Source organism: Acomys minous, assembly GCF_964271855.1.
Source record: "Acomys minous genome assembly, chromosome: 8".
Classification (NCBI taxonomy): Eukaryota; Metazoa; Chordata; class Mammalia; order Rodentia; family Muridae; genus Acomys; species Acomys minous.
This window is the reverse complement of record NC_140489.1, coordinates 115,785,292-115,805,452: the sequence shown is the minus strand read 5'-3', so window position 1 is coordinate 115,805,452 and position 20,161 is coordinate 115,785,292. Positions and strand designations below refer to the sequence as shown.

Genomic DNA, 20,161 nt, shown 5'->3' with positions numbered 1-20,161 from the left:
ACATAAAATAAAACTTAAAAAAAAAAAAAGAATGGCCCCTCTGGGCTCATACATTTGAATGCTTAGTCACCAGGAAGTGGAACTGTTTGGAAGGATGAGGAGATGTGGCCTTGTTGAAGGAGATGTGCCGCATACTTGGAAGGATAGAAGGACAGGCATAGACAGAACTGTGTATCATATAGATGTTAAACAGATGTATAGTCTTGCTCAGTAGTTTACCTTAATTTTCTTTATACTAATTGTGTATGTGTGTCTCTGGGTGTCCGGGTGTGTGTGTGTAGTGTGTATGTCTCTGAGTACTCGTGCGTGTGGCTTTAGGTGTCCAGGTGTATGTGTCTGAGTGTAGTGTGCACGTCTGTGGGTGTCTAGGTGTGTGTGTCTGTGTGTGGGTGTGGGTGTCCAGGTGTGTGTGTCTGTGTGTGTCTCTGGGTGTCCAGGTGTGTGTGTCTGTGTGTCTCTGGGTGTCCGGGTGTCTATATCCGGGTGTAGCTATGGGTAAAGGCTTACATCCAGAGGCCGGAAGCATCAGATCCCCTGGAACTGGAGTAACAGGAGCTTGTGAGCTGCCTGATGTCGCTGCAGGGAATCAAACCCCGGTCTCTGTGAGAGCAGCGCACACCCTTAGCCTGGGGCTCGTGTTCTCGCTAATATCTGCGTAGTGAGGATCCCAGTGCATGCTTAGACCAGGACTCATCTAGAGAGCATATGTCTGAGACTTCTTCATCAGGATGGTGTCCGTCAAGCGGTATGGAAAACGGCCTCTGTTTCTCCTCTCAGCAGCCACTGCCTGGGGTTCTCCCTGCTACACACTTCTCATGGGACACTAACGTGGGAGGCAGATGTCATGGAAGAGAGTTGTATTCCCTGCTCAGGAAGAGTGGTCGAGCCAGAGGGACCTGGATGCCTGTGGCCTGAGGACAGCTTCACTAATAGTAATAGCTATAAGTGTGTGTGTGTGGTGGTGGTGGTGGGGATGTATTTGTGTGTAGATTTTAAACTTTCTTGGCTTTATTTTTCCTGTTCTTAAGCCATGTCTCATTGTCTGTCTGGCCCCCCACGCCCGTCTCACTCTCTCTGCTTATGTAGCTCTCAGCACTGTGTCGGCTGCGGCCACACCCTCTGTCACCATGATAATGGACTAACACTCTGACCAAAGGAATAGCGAGAGGTGCAAGCCTTTAATCCCAGCGCTCAGGGAGGGGTAGCTAGGCAGATCTCTGTGAATTCAGGCCCAGCCTGGTCTACAGAGTGAATCCAGAACAGCCAAGACCCACAGAGAAACCCTGTCTCAATTTTTTTCTTTGTTATTTTGTTGTTGTTGTTGAGTATGCTGTGTGTGTTGAGACAGGGTTTCATGTAGCCCAGATTTGAACTTGCTGTGTAGCTGAGGATGACCTTGAACTTCTGATCCTCCTGCCTCCCCCTGGTGCTGGGCTGATAGGCGTACATCTTCACTCATCGCCACTCCTGGCTTATGAGGTGCTGGAGATTAAAGCCAAGGTTTCGCGGATGCCGGAGGAGCACTTCCAAGCCAGCAGCATGCCCGCCTGGAGAGCAGGGGGCAAGAGGACTGCTCCACGTGTGAGGCCAGCCTGGTCTACACAGTTCCAGACTGATACTGAGCCCTCATCTCAAAAAAACAAAACAAAACAGAAAAGATCATCTGTGGAAATTTTGAGACTAGCTACACTGATTATAAAAATGGCTTTCATTCAACTATTCATAAAAATACAAAACCTGAGTACAAATTTTTCCAACCCATAAATCATGTCACATAATTATGAAAGTAAAACCCACACAAAACCTTGAAAAAAAAGCGGAGGAATTACCCAATTACTAGAATGCCTCATTTGGTGGTCAATAAGCAACGTGACATACATTTTAAAGTAGGAATATAGCACTTGCTGTTTAGAAAAATAGAAACCATTAACATTCGAAAGAACAGATCAATAAGAAAATGTATACCATAAAACATAATTAACTTGTCAAATAATAAAACTTTGTAATAGTTACAGTTGATAATAATCTGGCTAATGAGATACTAGCTCACTGTAACTGCTAATTATAAAATGTTATTCACAAAAATAAAAACATTATAAAGCAGCAAGGGGAAAATAACCTGAGATGCAACTTTATTACTTTAATGTTCTAGCAGAAAATAGATTTTATGCCGACCCCAATCAGGCAGGGAAAACAGTGAGGAGTGTCACCAAGGCGCAGCAAGCACTCTGTCTCTGGTGATTTTTAATTTTTGAGACAGTGTCTTTTTTTTTTTTTTTTTTTTTTTGGGAAACAGGGTCTCTCTGTGTAGCCTTGGCTGTCCTAGGCAGGCCTCAAAAGCACAGTGATCCACCAGTCTCTGCCTCCCGAGTGCTGGGATTAAAGGCGTGCACCACCAGGCCCAGCGACAGTGTCTTATGTACCCCAGACCAGCCTGAGCTCCTAATCTTCCTGCCTCTGCCTCCCAAGTGCCTGGAGTAGAGAAAGGCACCCTACCACCAGACGGGGCCTTAGACCTGACTGGAAGGAGAACACCAGGCTCACTAGGACAGACTTCCTTCAACTTTAAGAAGCCGGTGCAGTTACACACTTCTCGGTTCTGAGCAGTGGAGGCAGGAGGACCACTGGGAGTTAGAGGCCAGGGTGGGCTCCGTGAGCTGGCAGTCATCCTGGGCTATACAGTGAGACCCTGTCTCTAGAGAAAAAATTAACAAAAGGACTGCACAACACAGAATGAATCTCACTAAATAGGCATCTTAAGAGAAATCCCCAGAGACGAAAGGAAATGCCACCAAAAGCACACAGCAGCTTATTGATGTAAAGCTCACACAGACATCCTAGTAAATTTTCAGAACACCTACGCTAAAGGACAAACCACTGGAAGAGAACAAAGCCTTACTTACAAAAGAATAAAAATCTACAGAGCTGGGTGTAGTGACCCACACCTTGAATCCCAGCACTCAGCAGGCCAAGCTCCGTGAGAGGCTAGCCTGGTCTATATAGAGAGTTCCAGGACAGCCAAGGTAATATAGGAAAAGACTCTAACTCCAATAAAATAAATAAGACATCAAATTTCACAATGAATACCTCAGAACAAGCAATTTTCAAAGTTCTAAGGGAAAAGCATTTTGAAACCAAAATTATATAAAGACCCAAACTACCAATATATATGATGATAAAGACATTTTAAGGAACGCAAAGACTTAAAACATTTACCATCAACACATTTTGTGGGAAAAAACACTGGATAAGGACATAGTTCAGCAAAGTGAAACTCAATGGAAAAATGAAGGTGATGTTGACACAAGAGCAGTGAAAATAAACAAGGCCACGAAGAGGAAAGCGGAGCCTTTCTAAGCCTTTGTTCATGTATTTATTTTCTGAATATGCATGCATAGGTGTATACACATCTGTTCGTGTGTTTGTGTTATGTGTGTGTTTTGCCTACATGTACAGCTGTGCACCATATGACTTGATGTCCATCGAGCCAGAAGAGGGCATCAGGTGCGCTGCCCTGGAGTTACAGATGGTTGTGAGCAGCCGTGTGGGTCCTGGAACCATAACCCAGGTCCTCTGCAAGAGCAGCCAGTGCTCTTAACATTTGAACCATCTCTCAAACCTGGGAAATACAAGTCTTTTGTTGTTGGTTTGTTTTTGTTTTTTGTTTTGTTTTGTTGTTTTCCTCTCTCTCTTTCAGTTTTTTGGATTTTTGAGACAGGGCTTCTCTGTGTAACAGCTCTAGCTGTCCTGGAACTGGCTCTGTAGTCCAAGCTGGCCTCGAACTCACAGAGATTCACCTGTCTCTTCCCCGCCCCCCCCCCAGGGCTGGGATTAAATGCGTGTGCCAACACCGCCCGGCAGAAATACACAAGTCTTTAAAAGTAGATATGGAACCAGGCATGGTGGTATAGACCTGTAATGCCAACAACATTTGGGCGACCGAGAGGTGGGCTGAGCTCTGTAAATTCTACCCAGTGAGACCCTTGTCTCAAAAAACCAATCAATAAATAGGTGACAAGGCAGTTAAAAGGCACAGAGAAACAAAGTGACAGAGATAAATACAGAAAAATAATGCCACCCCAGCCCCAGTTCCTGAGAGGGAAGGGAAGCCGACGCCGCTTGCGGTCCTAGCAGCAGAGAAACCCACAGGTCCCTCAAGCCTGAAGTGAGCAGAAGGACTGACTGTCTGGCAGCGACTGCTCCTACAGGAGGGCTGGACTGAAGATGCAAAGCACCACAGCCGGAACAAACAACGAGACTGGGGTAGCAACAGTCTCTGCACAAAGGCAAGGCCAGAAGCAGACAGAGTCACTCAGTTCTAGAAGACCTTGAGAGAGAATGCACAAAGATCTAGTGAGGGGATGGGGTGGGGGTGGGGGTAGCAGGACACCTAGGGGTTGGTGCCATAACTAGATGCCAGATGTAAGAGGAATTGGGCTCAGGCTTCAGCAGAAGGTGGCTGGCAATGGCGTTAACACTTGCCCAGGATGCCCGGAGCTGGAAATGGATCCTCACTGCAAACCAGGTGAAGTTGAACAGGTCTGTGATGCCGTAATTGGAAGGTACAATTAGGAAGGTCAGAAGTTTGTGGTCCTCCACGGCTACATATAAGTTAGAGGTGAAGCAGGAGGTATGCAAGACCCTGTACCATCCCCCACTCCCCCAACCAACAGGCAACAAAGAGTTACTAGACATGGCAAGGAGGAGGACAAGGAACACCTGTCCCCAGACTACTCCTGAGAGTAAAGAGGGACTATTTTGCTATTCCACAAAGCAGGGTGACTGACACCAAAACCAAGTAATATACAATAACAGCAACAACAAAAAAGCTATAGCCCAGTTCCCTGGATGAATGTGGATTTTCTCGATAAAACAGCTGCAAACCACTGGGAAATCATAGAGCAAGCAAGGTCATGTGCTTGATCCCTACCAGTGCAAACTAATTAACGACTTAAAATGCCTTCAAACCAAACTCAGCAACATATTAAAGAGATCACACACCAAGATCCAGTCGGTTTCAGTCCAAGAACTCCCCTTTCACCACCCGGCAATCAATAAACAAAACACGGCCCATCAATCAAATCTACCTCAGTAGACACAGAAAGGCCTTTGACAGAGACCCTCATCGGCTCACAAAAAAAGGCCTGAAGGAATCTGAAACAGAAGGGTACCACCACAGCACAACAAAGGTGAGACAGGACAGACACACAGCCAACATGACAGCGAGCAGAGAAGAGCTAATAACACTCGCTCTAAAACCGTGAGGGTCCACTCTCCCCACGCCTTTTCAGTACGGTGCTTGCATTCTTTAGCACAGCAAGGATTTTCCTACAAGTAGGAAAAAAGTCAGATTATCCCTATTTGCAAATGGTGGGGTCTACACTTAAGGCCATCCTCCACTGCGCAGTGAATCCAAGGATAGCCCAGCTGCTTTGAGACACTGTCTGAAAACAAAATATTAAATGATTAAATTACCTAATAATAAGCCTAACCAAGGAGGCACAATGAAAACATTGAAGAAAAAAAACTGGAGAGAACTAGTGGCAGATGCAAAGCAGTAGGAAGAGTGCTGCCCCAGGATTCAAAGAGGCCCATCCCTAGCACCACAAAATCCAAAAGTGGTCATCCACACCTGTCAGGCCCGAACTCCTAAAGTGGAGGCAGAGTGAAGAGAGGTCCAGCGTCAGCCTCAGCTCCATTGCAAGTCTGAGGCCGGCCTGGACAACATGAGACTCAGACGTGAAAAATAAAAACAAAACAGAAAACACAAAGAAAGTGAAGAGGGGTGGGGGGAAATGGCTCAGGGATTGGGAGCACTAGCTGGCTCTTCCAGAGGACTCCGGTTCAATTCCCAGCACCCACATGGCGGCTCACAACTGTCTGTAACTCCAGTTCCAGGGGATCTGACATCCTCACACAGACACATGCAGGCAAAACACCAATGCGCGCGCGTGCACGTGCACACACACACACACACACACACACACACACACACACAAAACAAAACAAAAAACAAAAACAAAACTAAAGGGATCTACAAAAACAATACAATCCCCATTAAAATCCCAACAGCCAGCTGAGCACAGTGGCCTGCCCACGCCTGTAGTCTCAGCACTCAGGAAGCAGAGGCAGGTGGATCACTGTGAGTTCAAGGACTGCCTGGTCTACAAAGAGATTCTAGGACAAGGCTACACAGAGAAACCCTGTCTCGAAAAACAAAACAAAAGAAACCAACTAAAAACTCAATGACCTTCCTCACAGAAATAGAAAAGCGATCCTAAAGTTCATATGAAGACACCAAGACGCTGAGTAGCTGAGGAAGGGAAATGCTAGAGGGTCTAAAAATATTTGGCCTCAAATTATGCTAGAGCCACAGGTACAAAACAGCATGTGCTGGCACAAAACAGACACACGACAAATGCACTAGAACACAGCGCCTAGGCGGAAGGACAGCCCAGTGGTTAAGAGTGCTGGTGGCTCTTCCAGAGGCAGATAGAAGGTGTGACCTTGCTGGAGGAAGTGTGACACTGCAGGCCGGCTTTGGGTCTCACATGCTCAAGCTACACGGAGTGTGGTACACAGTCTCTCCTTGCAGCCTGCCTGCCAGAACAAGACGTAGAACTCAGGCCTGTGCACGCCTTTAATCCCAGCATCCAAGGAGGCAGAGGCAGGCAGACTGCAGTGAGTTTGAGGCCAGCCTGGTCTACAAAGTAAATCCAGGACAGCCAAGGCTACACAGAGGGAAACCCTGTCTTGGAACACCTGTCCCACTCCCCACCCCTGATGCAGAACTTTTGGATTGTCCAGCACCATGTCTGCCTACACACTGCCATGCTCCTCGCCATGATGATAGCGGTCTAAACCACTGAAAGTGTAAGCCAGCCCCAATTAAATATTTGTCTTTTTTTAAAAATTTATTTAATATTATTTTATGTACATTGGTGTGGGGGTGTCGGATCCCTTCTAACTGGAATTACAGACAGTTGTGAGCTGCCATGTGGGTGCTGGGAATTGAAACCGGGTCTTTTGGAAGAGTAGACAGTGCTCTTAACCACTGAGCCATCTCTCCAGCCCCAAATATTTGTCTTTATAAGAGTTGCTGTGAGCCAGGCGTGGTGGCAACACCTTTAATCCCAGCACTCAGGGGAAGCAGAGGCAGGCAGATCGCTATGAGTTTGAGGCCAGCCTGGTCTACAAAGTGAGTGAATCTAGGACAGCCAAGGCTGCACAGAGAAACCCTGTCTCGGAAAACCAAAAAAAAAAAAAAAAAAAAAAAAAGAGAGAGAGAGAGAGAGAGAGAGAGTTGCTGTGGGGGCCTGGAGAGATGGATCAGAGGTTAAGAGCACTGCCTGTTCTTCCAAAGGTCCTGAGTTCAATACCCAGCAACCACATGGTGGCTCACAACCATCTGAAATGAGCTCTGGTTGCAGGTGTACATGCAGACAAAACACAATATACATAATAAATAAATAAATAAATAAATAAATAAATAAATAATCTTTAAAAAAAACAAAGAGTTGCTGTGGCCATGGTGTCTCTTCACAGCAATAAAACTCTAAGACATAAACCAAACAAAATAGTCAGGTGTTGGTGCACACTTTTAATTCTAACACAGAGGAGGCAGAGGCAGGCAAATATCTGTGAGTTCAAGGTCAGCCTGGTCTACAGAGCTAGTTCCAGGACAGCCAGGGCTACAGGGAAACCCTGTCTGGAAAAACAAAAGGCAAGAAACTGAAACAAACAAACAAAAAACCTGACCAATGAGGGCATATAAAACACACGTTTAGTGCCAGCCCTCTGGAAGCAGAGACAGACAGATCTCTCTGAGTTTGAGTCCAGTCTGGTCTATATAGGGAGTTCTAAGCCAGCTACAGTTACATAGAGAGACCCTGTCTCAAGGGAGGAAAAAAGTATTTGTAAAGAATTAACTAATGATGGGCGAGGTGGTACATGCCTTTAATCCCAGTACTTGGGAGGCAGAGGCAGGTGGATTTCTGTGAGTTCATAGCAAGTTTGGTCTACAAAGTGAGCTCAGGACAGCCAGGGCTGTTACATAGAGAAACCCTCTCACAAAAAAAGAAAACAAAAAACAAAAACAAAACCGTTTTTTCACAGCAAAGGAAACCAGAATAATGAACAGACAGCCTACACAGTAGAAGAATATCTTTGCTGAGTAAACATCTGATGGGGGGATTAAACACCTTGAATCTATAAAGAACTGAAACCAGACTTAGTGGCTCATACCTGTAATCCTGGGACCAGGGAAGATGAGACTAAAAGATTGCCACGAGTTTGAGGCCAGCCTTGGCTACAAGCCTGCAGTAGAGTGTGAAACCCTGTCTTAAAGAGATAGACAGAAAAACAACAACAACAACAACAACAACAACAACAACAACAACAACAACAACTCCCATGTGTGGTGGTGCACACCTATGTAGTAAGTTCAGAACCAACCTGGGATACATGAAAACTAGTCAGGCAGTCACAGGAGAACACCTGTGATGGCTTGAGTGAGAATGCCCCCATAAATTGAATACAGTTGGCAGAACTGTTTGAGAAGGAGTAGGAGGTGTGGCCTTGTAGGCAGAGGTGTATCGCTGGGGACTGGCTTTCAGGTTTCAAAAGACTCAAGCCATTCCCAATGTGTTTTCTGCTTCAAGTTTGTGGATCAAGATATAAGATGAAGTCTACCATATCTGCTGTCTAATTCATGTTACATCTCACCATCAGGGACCCTAGAACTGTAAACCTAATTATAAGTTGTCTTGGTCACAGTGTTTTGTCACAGCAATAGTAAAGTAACTAATACAACATCCCAGTGTCAACTTTTGATACACACACACACACACACACACACACACACACACACACAACTTTAAGATTAAAAAAGAAAAAGAAAACAACAAGCCGGGTAGTGGTGGTGCACGCCTTTAATCCTAGCACTCAGGGAAGCAGAGGCAAGTGGATCTCAGTGAGTTCGAGGCCAACCTGGTCTACAATTTGAGTTCCAGGATAGCCAAGGCTACACAGAGAAACCCTGTGCCGAAAGAACAAAACAAAACAAAACCCACCAAGTGTAATATCTATAGGAATTCTTCATATCTAAATAAGGCTCAGTACTTTTTCTAGCAAAATTTTATTTTCTTATACACCTATACTATAAATGCTAATAATAGGAATAAAATTTCAAATATTAGCTGGATATGGTAACACAGATATATTTAGAGCAATTAGGAGACAGGCAAGAAGATCAGAGTATATACAAAGCTGACACTCAAAACCAAAATCAATTCAAGATATTGCCCAGGTGTTTTATAGAGAGAAAAGCATCCTCCATTAAAACCCCTCACAATGAAACATAATGTCCTCAAATCCATACCCACAAAGAAACTATAGAAAATAAGCAAATACAAAACTACTACCCTGATGGTTTGCTAATGCCAACTTCCAAAATTGTTATTTGGGGGTCAGAGAGATGGCTCAGTGGTAAGAGCACTGTCTGCTCTTCCAGAAGTCGGGAGTTCAATTTCCAGCAACCACATGGTGGCTCACAACTATACCCTCTAATGTCCTCTTCCGGCCTGCAGGTATATATGCAGATACAGGGCTCATACACATAAAATAAATAAATAAATGAAAAAACCTGTTATTTGAATATGTTAATTACTTAATAAAATATGCATAATATAATCTAAACAAGTGTGACCAGGGCCTGGGAAGTAGCTCAGAGGTAGAGCACATCCCTAGCATGCATGACGTCACATGTTCACTCCCTAACACACACATAAATATTATAAATATATAAATCATATTAGTATACATAAAGTATATGCCTGTATGAAAACAGAGATGAGAAAGAAAGAGGACAAACACTATTACACAAAAACTTAAACTGAAAGGGAAATTAAAAGATGCAGAAAGAGCCAGGCATGGTGGCACACACCTGTAATCCCAGCACTCACAGCCAGGTGGATCTCTGTGATTTCGAGATCACCTTGGTCTACAGAATACAGGACAGTCAAGGCTGCACAAGAGAAACCCTGTCTTGGGGGGGAAAAAAACGAAGGAAGGAAGGACAGAGAACTCTTGAAAGATGCCCTCCACTTAGGCACCATGGCACACACAATCACACACACACACACACACATTTATAAAATAAATTAGTTTTTTGTTTTTTTTTTTAAGAGAAAGGCTGAAGAGTTAGCTCCAAGGTTGGGAGCACTGGCTGTTCTTCCAGAGGACCTGGGTTCAATTCCCAGCACCCACATGGCAGCTCACAACCATTTGTAACTCCAGCTCCAGAGATTGCTACTCCCTCTTCAACCGCTGAAGGCACCAGGCATGCACGTGAAACACAGACATACAAGCATACATATGGGCAAAATATCCATACACAAGAAATAAAAATGAAATTAAAAGACAAATAGATGAAAAAGAAAGAAAACGTTTCATGGGAACAGAAAACAATTTTGTGCGTGTGTGAAAAGCATAAAACATTATCTTTGACCCAAAAGAAAGCCATTTCACTTACTAGCATGCTTATCGGCAAGCATTATAAGCGTGTTGGAGATATCACGTCGTCTATAAAAGCACACTACTTTTGCTTCCACGTTGCCACTCGCAGTCTAAGAAATAAGAAAAAAATAAAAGTCAAACGGGACCTGAAGTCTCAAAGATAAAATGTGCTTAAAAGCTGGGTCTGGCAGCACATGCCTATAATCCCAGCCCTTGGAAAGCTCGGATAAAAAGGACTGCACATAGTGAGAGGCCAGTCCCATCTACACAGAGTTCCAGACCAGCCGGGGCTACATAGAAGACCCTGTCTCAAAACACAAGCCACAACAGCGAAACCTGGAGAGAAAGAGCTCCCCCTAATCTTGTGTGTATGTGTGTTACAAGACAGGGTTTCACGTAACCTGGGCTGGCCTTGAACTCACTGCCTCCACAGTCCTCAGGCATGCACAACCATACCAGAGAAATTAACCCCTCCAATTTTAAAAGTCACAAATAATTTGCTCACGATGTCGAGAACTATTGCCCCTCAAACCCATCCCCAAGTATAAGGTCACCTAGCCCGAGCTTTGTGACCCTTCACAGGGGGCGGTAGCCAGCTTGCAGGACAGAACTGGAAAGACGACACCCTGTGCAGCATCAATATCCGGAGTTGACCTTCACATATGAACAATATCCAAAAACTGTAAGTTCCCAACACTGAATCTCTTGGGTCTTTCTGACTAGTCTAGAATACAATTGGCAGTCTTCAGCTGTAATTTACTGCAGCTGAGGCCCAGGCTCCTGCTCTCATCTCGATAAAGTCTGCAGGCCTCTGAGCAGGTCCATCATTCACTGGCAAGCTCGTCATAAAAACACATCGATTACAATAAAGGGTTACTTACTGTAATGTCCAAAATTTCTACCGTATGTGGCACACGTTTCAGAACGGATCTGGACTTATGGATATATTCAAATATAAAGAGCATATACCATAATAAATGTGTCAATTTTACAGAGATCGGCAGCAATATTGTTTTACTAAGAAATGGTACTGTGGAGATATTGCCCCTTCAAATTGAAATCATATTAAATTTCTACCCAAATGCCAATATATTTCATAATGTTGTGATCAAAGTCATCCTCCAGAAGCAATGAGCCAGCAATCTGCTAAATGAACAGGCCGGTATTTCCATGTAAATAAAATCTAGGGCTTTACTTTAAGCACTTTCTCATTCCTGTCTCATTAATGTGCTCGCCTAACAGGAACACTCTACAAAGATGATTAAATTTTCAGATAAACCTGCTTGAGGGATAAAGATGTAGCTCAAGATATTTTTTCTTTTACCTTTTTTTTTTTTTAAATCAAGATCTCACTACATAGCACAGCCTGTCTTAGAACTAGCAATCCTCCTGCCTCAGCCTACCTAGTGCTGGAATTAATAGGTGTGCAACATCATATCAGGACATTAGGATATCTGGGCAGGGCTGGGTGTGGTGGTTTAGTCCCAGAGCTCGGGAGGCAGAGGCAGGCAGATCTACATGAGTTCAAGGACAGCCTGGTCTACAGATCAAGTTCCAGGACAGCCAGGGCTACACAGAGAAACACTGTCTTGGGAAGGGGGAACTCTTTGGGGCTAGAGATGTGGCTCAGAGGTTAAGAGCACCGACTGCTCTTCCAGAGGACCCAGGTTCAAATCCCAGCAACCCATATGGCAGCTCACAACTGTCTGCAACTCCAGTTCCAGAGGATTCAACACCCCTACACAGACATGCAATACAGGCAAAACACCAATGCACTAAAATAAATAATAATATCCTAAGGACTAAGGGGTGTGGCTTCTTAGCGTGCGCATAGCCTTGGGGTTCAATCCCCAGCAACAGAAACCTCCTGGGCAATACACACTCTTGCCTGTTGGATTGCTCAATAGAGCAGTTTTGTTCTTCCCTCAAGACAAGACACCACGGCTCTCCTTCCACAGAATACACACCAACCATTTCTCTTGCACTCTGCTCTTCTAAATAACGATCCACTGAGCCATTTCTCAAGGGAAGTTCTAAAGGAGCGAGTGCAGGGACGGGGGAGGGGAATGCGTGTGTCATGAGTGTAAAGGGTTAGCTCTGAGCTTGGGGGGGACGTCACGCCTAGGATGACAGAGACAGAACATCAAGAACTGAAGACAAGCCTGGGCTTCACATTGAGACCTCGCCGCAAAACAAAATCAAGGGTTATAAACACAGCTCAATGACACAGCCCTGGCCTAGCATGTTCAAGGTGCCCTGGGTTCAATTCCCAATACTCCACATGAGCAGTGGGGAAAAAAATCAATGGTGGAAGTTTCCTAACTTCCATGCCTGTTGCCAATAGCTCTCAAGTGGCAGCGGGGATCCTGATTAAGGCTCCAAGAAATGACTTGAGGGAATCTTTGGGAATTATTTGCAAAAACTTGTATATGCAGGTAGGGTAACTCAGCGCACTCATGCTATAATCTCAGCACTCCACAGGCTGAGGCAGGAGGATTGCCCAGGTTCCAGGCCAGCTCTGTCTGCATTGAAAGTTCCATTCCAGGGGCTACGTACACTGTGACAATCGGTCTCAGAAGCAATACAGCTCAGTGGCAGGGCACTGGCTCAGGGTTTAGCACTGAGGAGTGTGGTGGTAGGTGGGGACAGATGTGAAGCCGAAAGTATAGCTCAACACTCCCAGCACAGTCACGCATGTCGATTCCAGCATTCAGGAGATCAGGAGTTCAAGACCCACCTCTGCCTCATAGTGAGTTCGAGGCCAGCCTGAGATATGTGTGACCCTCCTTCAAAAAAGACATAAACTTTGGGACCAGCATGAACCACCAAGAAAGTTCAAGACCAGCTTGGGGAACACAGCAAGACTCATCTCAATGCCTGGTATATGATGACACACGCCTTTAATACTAGCACTCAGGAGGCAGAGGGAGGCAGACCTCTGTGCTTTTGAGGCCAGCCTGGTCTACATAGTGAAACCTGGTCTCAAAAAATAAAATAAAGTATACAGGTTTTATCTTTGTTTTTACGGTGTGTGAGTGTATGTGTGTGTGTGGTGTGTCTGTGTGTCTCTGTTGGGTATGTGTGGGGCATATATGTATATGTGTGTGTGTCTATGTTTGTGTATATGTCTCTGTGTGTGTGTGTGGTGTGGTGTGTGTATGTGTATGTGTGTATATGTGTGTTTGTGTGTGTGTGTGTGCATGTGTTTTGTGTCTGTGTGTCTGGTATGTGTTGGGTACATGTATGGGCTTGTATGTGTATGTTTGTGTCTGTGTTTGTGTGTATGTGTGTGTGGTGTGTCTGTGTGTCTCTGTTGGGTATGTGTGGGGCATATATGTATATGTGTGTGTGTCTATGTTTGTGTATATGTCTGTGTGTGCGTGTGGTGTGGTGTGTGTATGTGTATGTGTGTATATGTGTGTTTGTGTGTGTGTGTGGGTGCGTGTGTTTTGTGTCTGTGTGTCTGGTATGTGTTGGGTACATGTATGGGCTTGTATGTGTATGTTTGTGTCTGTGTTTATGTGTGTGTGTGGTGTATCTGTGTGTCTCTGTTGGGTATGTGTGGGGCATATATGTATATGTGTGTGTGTCTATGTTTGTGTATATGTCTCTGTGTGTGCGTGTGGTGTGGTGTGTGTATGTGTATGTGTGTATATGTGTGTTTGTGTGTGTGTGTGTGTGTGCATGTGTTTTGTGTTTGTGTGTCTGGTATGTGTTGGGTACATGTATGGGCTTGTATGTGTATGTTTGTGTCTGTGTTTGTGTGTGTGTGTTTGTGTGTGTGTGTGTGTGTGTGTACACACAAAGAGATCGGAGATTCTGGAGTTGGCTCTCTGCCTCTAACAGGTAGGCTCCGGGGATAGAACGCAGCTCAGGTGCTCAGGCTTGGTGTCAAGCAATCTTACCCACTGAACCATCTCACTGACTCCCTCTTTCTTCTTAAAGTTTCTTTCCTTCTGTATACAGTGCTAGGGATGAAAGCCACAGCTTTAGAAATGGTAAGCAAGTGCTGGGCCGCTGGGCCACATGGCCTTGAATTAAAGTATTTAAAGGTGATAAGTGGGCCAGGCGGTGGTGGCGCCCGCCTTTAATCCCAGCACTCGGGAGGCACAGGCAGGTGGATCATTATGAGTTCAAGGCCAGCCTGGTCTACAAAGCAAGTCCAGGACAGCCAAGGCTACACAGAGAAACCCTGTCTCCAAAAAAAAAAAAAAAAAAGGTGATGAGTGACATGGAAAAAAGCAAGCAGGAGACATTTCTGGTCTCTCGCATGTTGTTCGGGCTGGTCTTGAGCACTCTATAGCTGATGATCACTCCCCATGCCCCACCATTTCAATGTTGAACATCAAGTTCAGAGCATTGTGTGTGCTAGGCAAGCACTCTAGTGATGTAAAACTTACGAGACAAAGACATTAGCCATAGTCTCACAAATAAAAGCAAAATTAAAGAAGTGCTACGTTTGAAATGTCACACACAGGACACTGTTCAGTGAACATGGAACCTGGATTCAATGTGTTGCCTCTTCTGAGTTAGGAGACTGACAGAAGCCAGAATCTTGCACACTCTCCTTAAAATTCTGGAGCTCTTTGGATTCAAAACTAAAATCTCTTGACCAACATAGTTCAATACTGTTTATCTTGTGTTCTTCTTTTGCTGTAGATGGTACAAGGCTCTAAGCCCAGCACTCAGGAGGCCCAGGCTAGAACACCAGGAGTTCATGGCCAGCCTGGGCTACATGAAACCCTATCTCAAAATCAGAAACTGGAACCAAAACAGTTGAAACTTCTCTTTTTTACTGTCCTCTAGCCTGTACTTGGATGAGACGACAGCAATCTTTTGGAGGAAGAATGTAGAGAAAAACACACACACACGTGTGTGTGTGTGTGTGTGTGTGTGTGTGTGTGTGTGTATATATATATATATATATATATATATATATAAATTTATACATATTGTATTATTTTCATTACCTGTTTTCCCAAACTAGTGTGTATCATAAATGGTTGGCATTAACAATAATGGCATTAAGTTGGCATACTAAAGGCATTAAGAAAACAACTGTTAGCTGGGCGGTGGTGGTACATGCCTTTAATCCCAGCACTTGGGAGGCAAAGGCAGGCAGATCTCTGTGACTTCAAGGCCAGCCTGATATACAGAGAGAGTCCAGAACAGCCAGGGCTACACAGAGAAACCCTGTCTTGAAAAGCCGAAAAGAAGAAAAAAAAAGAAGAAGAAGAAGAAAAAGAAAACAATTGTTGCCAGGTGTGGTGGTACACACTTTTAATCTCAGCACTAGGGAGGCAGAGGTAGGTGGATCTTCATGAGTTCAAGGCCAGCCTCATCTACAAAGCAAGCTCCGGCCAGCCAGGGCTACACAGAGAAACTGTCTCAAAAAAACAAAAATACAACAAAACAAAACAAAGAAAAAGAAAAAAATAATAATTGCTGAACTAATTATTTCCTAAATTATCTCGTGTTTATGCTTATACATAACATTACTATTCACCAAGTACTTTGCTTCATTTGCTAATTTTGGATTTTCCAAACAGGATTTCTCTACGTAACTCTGGCTATCCTGGAACTCACTCTGTAGACCAGGCTTGCCTCAGAAATCCACCTGCCTCTGCTTCCCTAATGCTAGGATTAGAGAGGGCCTTTCTTTTTCATTGTGTTTTTAAATTTTGTTTCCCTATCTTTTTTTTGTGGGGGTTTTTTTGTTTGTTTGTTTTGGTTTGGTTTTTTGGGGGGTCTTTTTGAGACAGAGTTTCTCTGTGTAGCCTTGGCTGTCCTGGACTCGTTTGTAGATCAGGCTGGCCTGGAACTCACAGCGATCTGCCTGCCTATGCCTCTCAAGTGCTGGGATTAAATGGGTGTGCTACCACGCCCAGTGTGTTTTTGAGATCTGGTTCTCACTAGCCTGGAACTGACCAAGTAATTAGCCTGCTTGCCTGGTGAGCCCCAGGGCAAGGATAAGCATAAGCCACTAAACCGGTTTTTCTGTTTCTTTCTTTCTTTTCTTTTTTTTTTTTTAAAACATGGATTCTGGGAATTGAACCCAGATCCTCCTGCTTGCAAGCCAAGTGCTTTGTCAACTAAGCCATCTCCCCAGACTCTTATTTTGTTGCTTAAGACAGTCTCAGTAATACAACTCAGGCCAGACTCAAACTAGATAGATAAAAAGTTCCTGTGTCGGCCTCCCAGGTGCTAGGATCACACTGACTCATTTTACTGTGTGCTGGGGGAGGGGCAGTTTAGACCACGCTGTAGCCCAGGCTGACACTGAGCTCCCATGTGTCTGACTGTTAGCATAAACCGCCATGCCCAGTTTAAATTCTTCCTCCTGAACCCCGAGGAGGAAAATATTAACTCGCTAACAAATGCGAAGCACAGCGCTGCTCGAGGAGGCTGAGGCAGGAGGATTGAGATCCCCATGTCAGTAAAAGCCCAGGCTCAAAGAAACAAAAAATACACACTACAGTTCTAAACAGGAAAAGAGCTGTCCCAACAGACCTGATCTGTAGGCTCAAAGCAATTTAAAGAAATTCGCAATCTTTTACTCAATAACATCCAAAGGTCTTTATAAAAAGTAAACAAACATTGAGACGCCTGCAGAAGTCTGTAATTTATGAAAATCTGACTTTCATAGTCTGGAACTGAAAGTGAAAATCCCCTCTGAGGCCTTTGCCCGGCCACCCTTAAAGGGAAAGCGTCTTGGCGCTCAGCGGATGACGCAACAGTACTCACCTTGTTGAGTTCCTCGATTCTCCTGATCAAGTACGGGTTGCTGGAGGAGTTCTCAAAGTAGACGTAATCTGCAATCGAAACATTACAGATCTTTTCAACAAGAAGTTCACACTTGATAGCTCACAACATTGGAGGTGGGGGGCGGGCCAGGGTCACATTATGTAGCCCTGAATGTCTCAGGACTTGCCATGTTAACCAGGCTGGCCTCAAACTCAACAGAGACATGCTTGCCTCTGCCTAGGATTTGAAGTGCTGGGATTAAAACCCACAGCAATCTATTATAAGGCTACAACTCTCTACAGTAGGCAATTGAAGTAGGGAATTGGCTCTCCTGGAATACAGCCTCAATAAGCTATTCCACATCTGCTACTTTCCTAGAATTCCCACTTCTCACCAAGGAGGCTCCGGGCCTCATACTCTGACTTGTCGGGATTAGTGGCACTCACCACACAACCACATCCTGCTTAAGTTTCTTTTTCTTTCGCTTTTAGAAATAGCTTTATTAGTCCGGGCTGACAAGAACCAACTATGTAGCTAAGACTGGCCTCAGCTCCTAAGTCCCCTGCCTCCATCTCTCACAGTCTGAAGTTACTGGCATGGGCCATGATGGCCAGCCTTAAATTAACCATTTAATTCAAAAAACAAAAAACAAAAAAAGTTGCCAGGCCTAGTGGCGCATGCCTGTAATTCCAGCACTCAGGGAGGCAGAGGCAGGAGGATCTTTGTAAATCCGAGGCCAGCCTGGTCTACAGGACAGCCAGGGATACACAGAGAAACCATGGTGGGGGAGGGGGAGGAAACACACAGCAAGCCTGTCTTGGTGTAATGGAGGGGGGGGGAGGGACAAAGAAAGGTTCACAAAGCAGAGGCCAGTCTCAGCTACATAGCAAGACTGCCTCAAAAAAAAAAAAAAAAGAAAGGAAGGAAGGAAGAACGAAAGAAGGAGGGAGGGAGGAAGGAAGGAAAAAGCCTAAACCTTAAATCCCAGCACTTGGGATGCAGCATGCAGATCTATGTGAGGCCAGCATGGTCTATGTAGTGGCAGGCAGTTAGGCCTATGTAGACAGCCTGTCTCAAACAAAACAACCAACAACTACAACCGTGCTCCACGGTAGGCAGACACTCTCATCACTGGGTAGCAGAGCTCCCAAGGCAGCATCCTCACCCCTATCCTAGTCCAGTCATCCCTGGGCAATGTTTCTCATATAAAACTATTGACCTAAGACAAAATCAGAGCAGAAAGAAAGGCTTACCAGCCCAATTTCATTTCGAGTATAAACTTAAAAAAAAAAAAAAGATTTCTGGCGGGCAGAGTAGGTAGGAGAAAGCCTAACTTTTCCATACTCTACCTGGAACGGTGAGGAACCGGGCTGAGTCCTCTGGGGAGGGTGTGGGGATTTTTACCCTTTTATTATATTTAATCCAACTCCATTTACAAAGAAACCATGCCAAGTTTTCAACCAAACGTACAGGATTTTTCCAAGAGTGGCTTTTTCTACACAGAGTCTCTGGAAACTTCCCACTATGTGTTTACCTGACACTAGACTGCACCGTCACTGTCTACTTCAGCGGCTCTCTCCCGGCTCTCTGCTGCTAAGTGGCCTCATTTAGCCAGGCCATTCCCCACTATTCATCCATCAGGAGCTCAGCTAATGAGCAAAGACAGAAGAGCAAGTCTCACTCACAAACACGCCGCTTATCTGAATTATTATTTTACCAGGAAGGAGGGAGGGAGGGCGTCGTGAGCAGAGAAAGTTTGTTTGACCTTATTTCTCTCTTCTGCAGAAGGCTGGGAAGACAGACCGCTGAGCCAACGTCCAGGCTGAGCTCAACTCCCCACCTGGGGCTGCGGCTCCCCGAGACCCATACACAGCCCTACTCTTAGGGGGGCTGAACGAGAAACCAAAGCAGCCAAGGTGCAGGGCCCTGGCTCTGCAAACAAGCCTATCCAGCTGTGCCCCTATCTGGGCCACCACAGCCCCTAGCCCACACTAACACAGAAGCAGAAGCGGGGCGTGGGGGTGTCCCCAGCCCCCCGGTGCCCAAAAGCCACGCGAAGGAAAAGCCACTCAGCTTGAGGGTTTGCAGGGGCCCTGTCCCTTTGGGGGCGTTCGTAAAGGGGGTGTCCGATGCGTGGCCCCAGAAAAGGCCTGGCCCTGGGACGCCGGGCAGGAGCAGTGGGGGAGGGGAGTGGGGGTGGGGAGCCCCCTGCGCCCAGCCCGCGGCGCCCTCGGCCCGGACTCCCGGGCTGTAGGAGGTTAGCGTGCGCCGCCCGGACCCCCGCTCCCGCCGCCCGCTCCCCGACGGGCCGGGAAGGGCCGAGCCTTCCTACCTCCGACCCGGTACATGTTGGCCGCCATGTCCGCCCGCCCGCCCGCGGAGCCCGAGCCGAGCCCCGCCCGCCGCCGCCGCTGCCTCAGCCTCGACCGCCGCCGCCGCCGCCGCCGCCGCCTCGCCACGGGGGAGGGGGAGGAACGGGGAGGGGACACCGAGGGAGGGGGCTGTGCCCGCCCCCAGCGCCGGCCGAGCGACGCCGAGCGGGCCCAGGAGGCCCGAGCGCGGCGGGGACCGGGCGGCGGGCTGCGGGGGGCCGAGGACCCCGGGGGCCACCCGCACTGTCCTTGGGTTGCACAGCAGGGCCGGGGGCTGTGGAAGAACCCGGGTGAGGGCAGAGGTTCAACCACTCTGAGCGTCTCTCCTGCCTGCGTCACCTGTCCACCTTGGGACAGGTTCTCCTTTCCTCCTTCTGTACCCCCGGGACACCCCTCTATGTGTGACCTCAAGCACATGAACGCCCTTCTGGGTGCAACTCTCCGATGCAGTCAACGCAGGCGACAGATGCTTGCGTCCCTCCCTCGTGATGAGAGGGTGTTTGGTGCCTTTAGAGCCGGCAGGCCCTGGG

The 20,161-nt window shown here is 46.3% G+C and overlaps 1 protein-coding gene across 6 annotated transcripts in view; it reads right to left on the bottom strand.

Annotated features, from left to right (window-relative positions):
• MTA3 (metastasis associated 1 family member 3) overlaps positions 1-19,948 on the bottom strand; it is a 120,461-nt gene extending 100,513 nt beyond the window's left edge. The window contains exons 1-3 of one of the 6 annotated variants that reach the window (XM_084793285.1): positions 19,592-19,948; positions 17,260-17,327; positions 10,532-10,625 (exon numbers count right to left, since the gene is read on the bottom strand). In XM_084793285.1, the coding sequence (XP_084649411.1) occupies positions 10,532-10,625; positions 17,260-17,327; positions 19,592-19,619 (190 nt within the window). In that variant the 5' untranslated portion in view covers positions 19,620-19,948. Of the gene's footprint in view, positions 1-10,531; positions 10,626-17,259; positions 17,328-19,024; positions 19,378-19,591 lie in introns of those variants that run through there. The other 5 variants (XM_084793286.1, XM_084793288.1, XM_084793287.1 and 2 more) reach the window with 5 other exon arrangements.
• Positions 19,949-20,161: the final 213 nt, after the last annotated feature.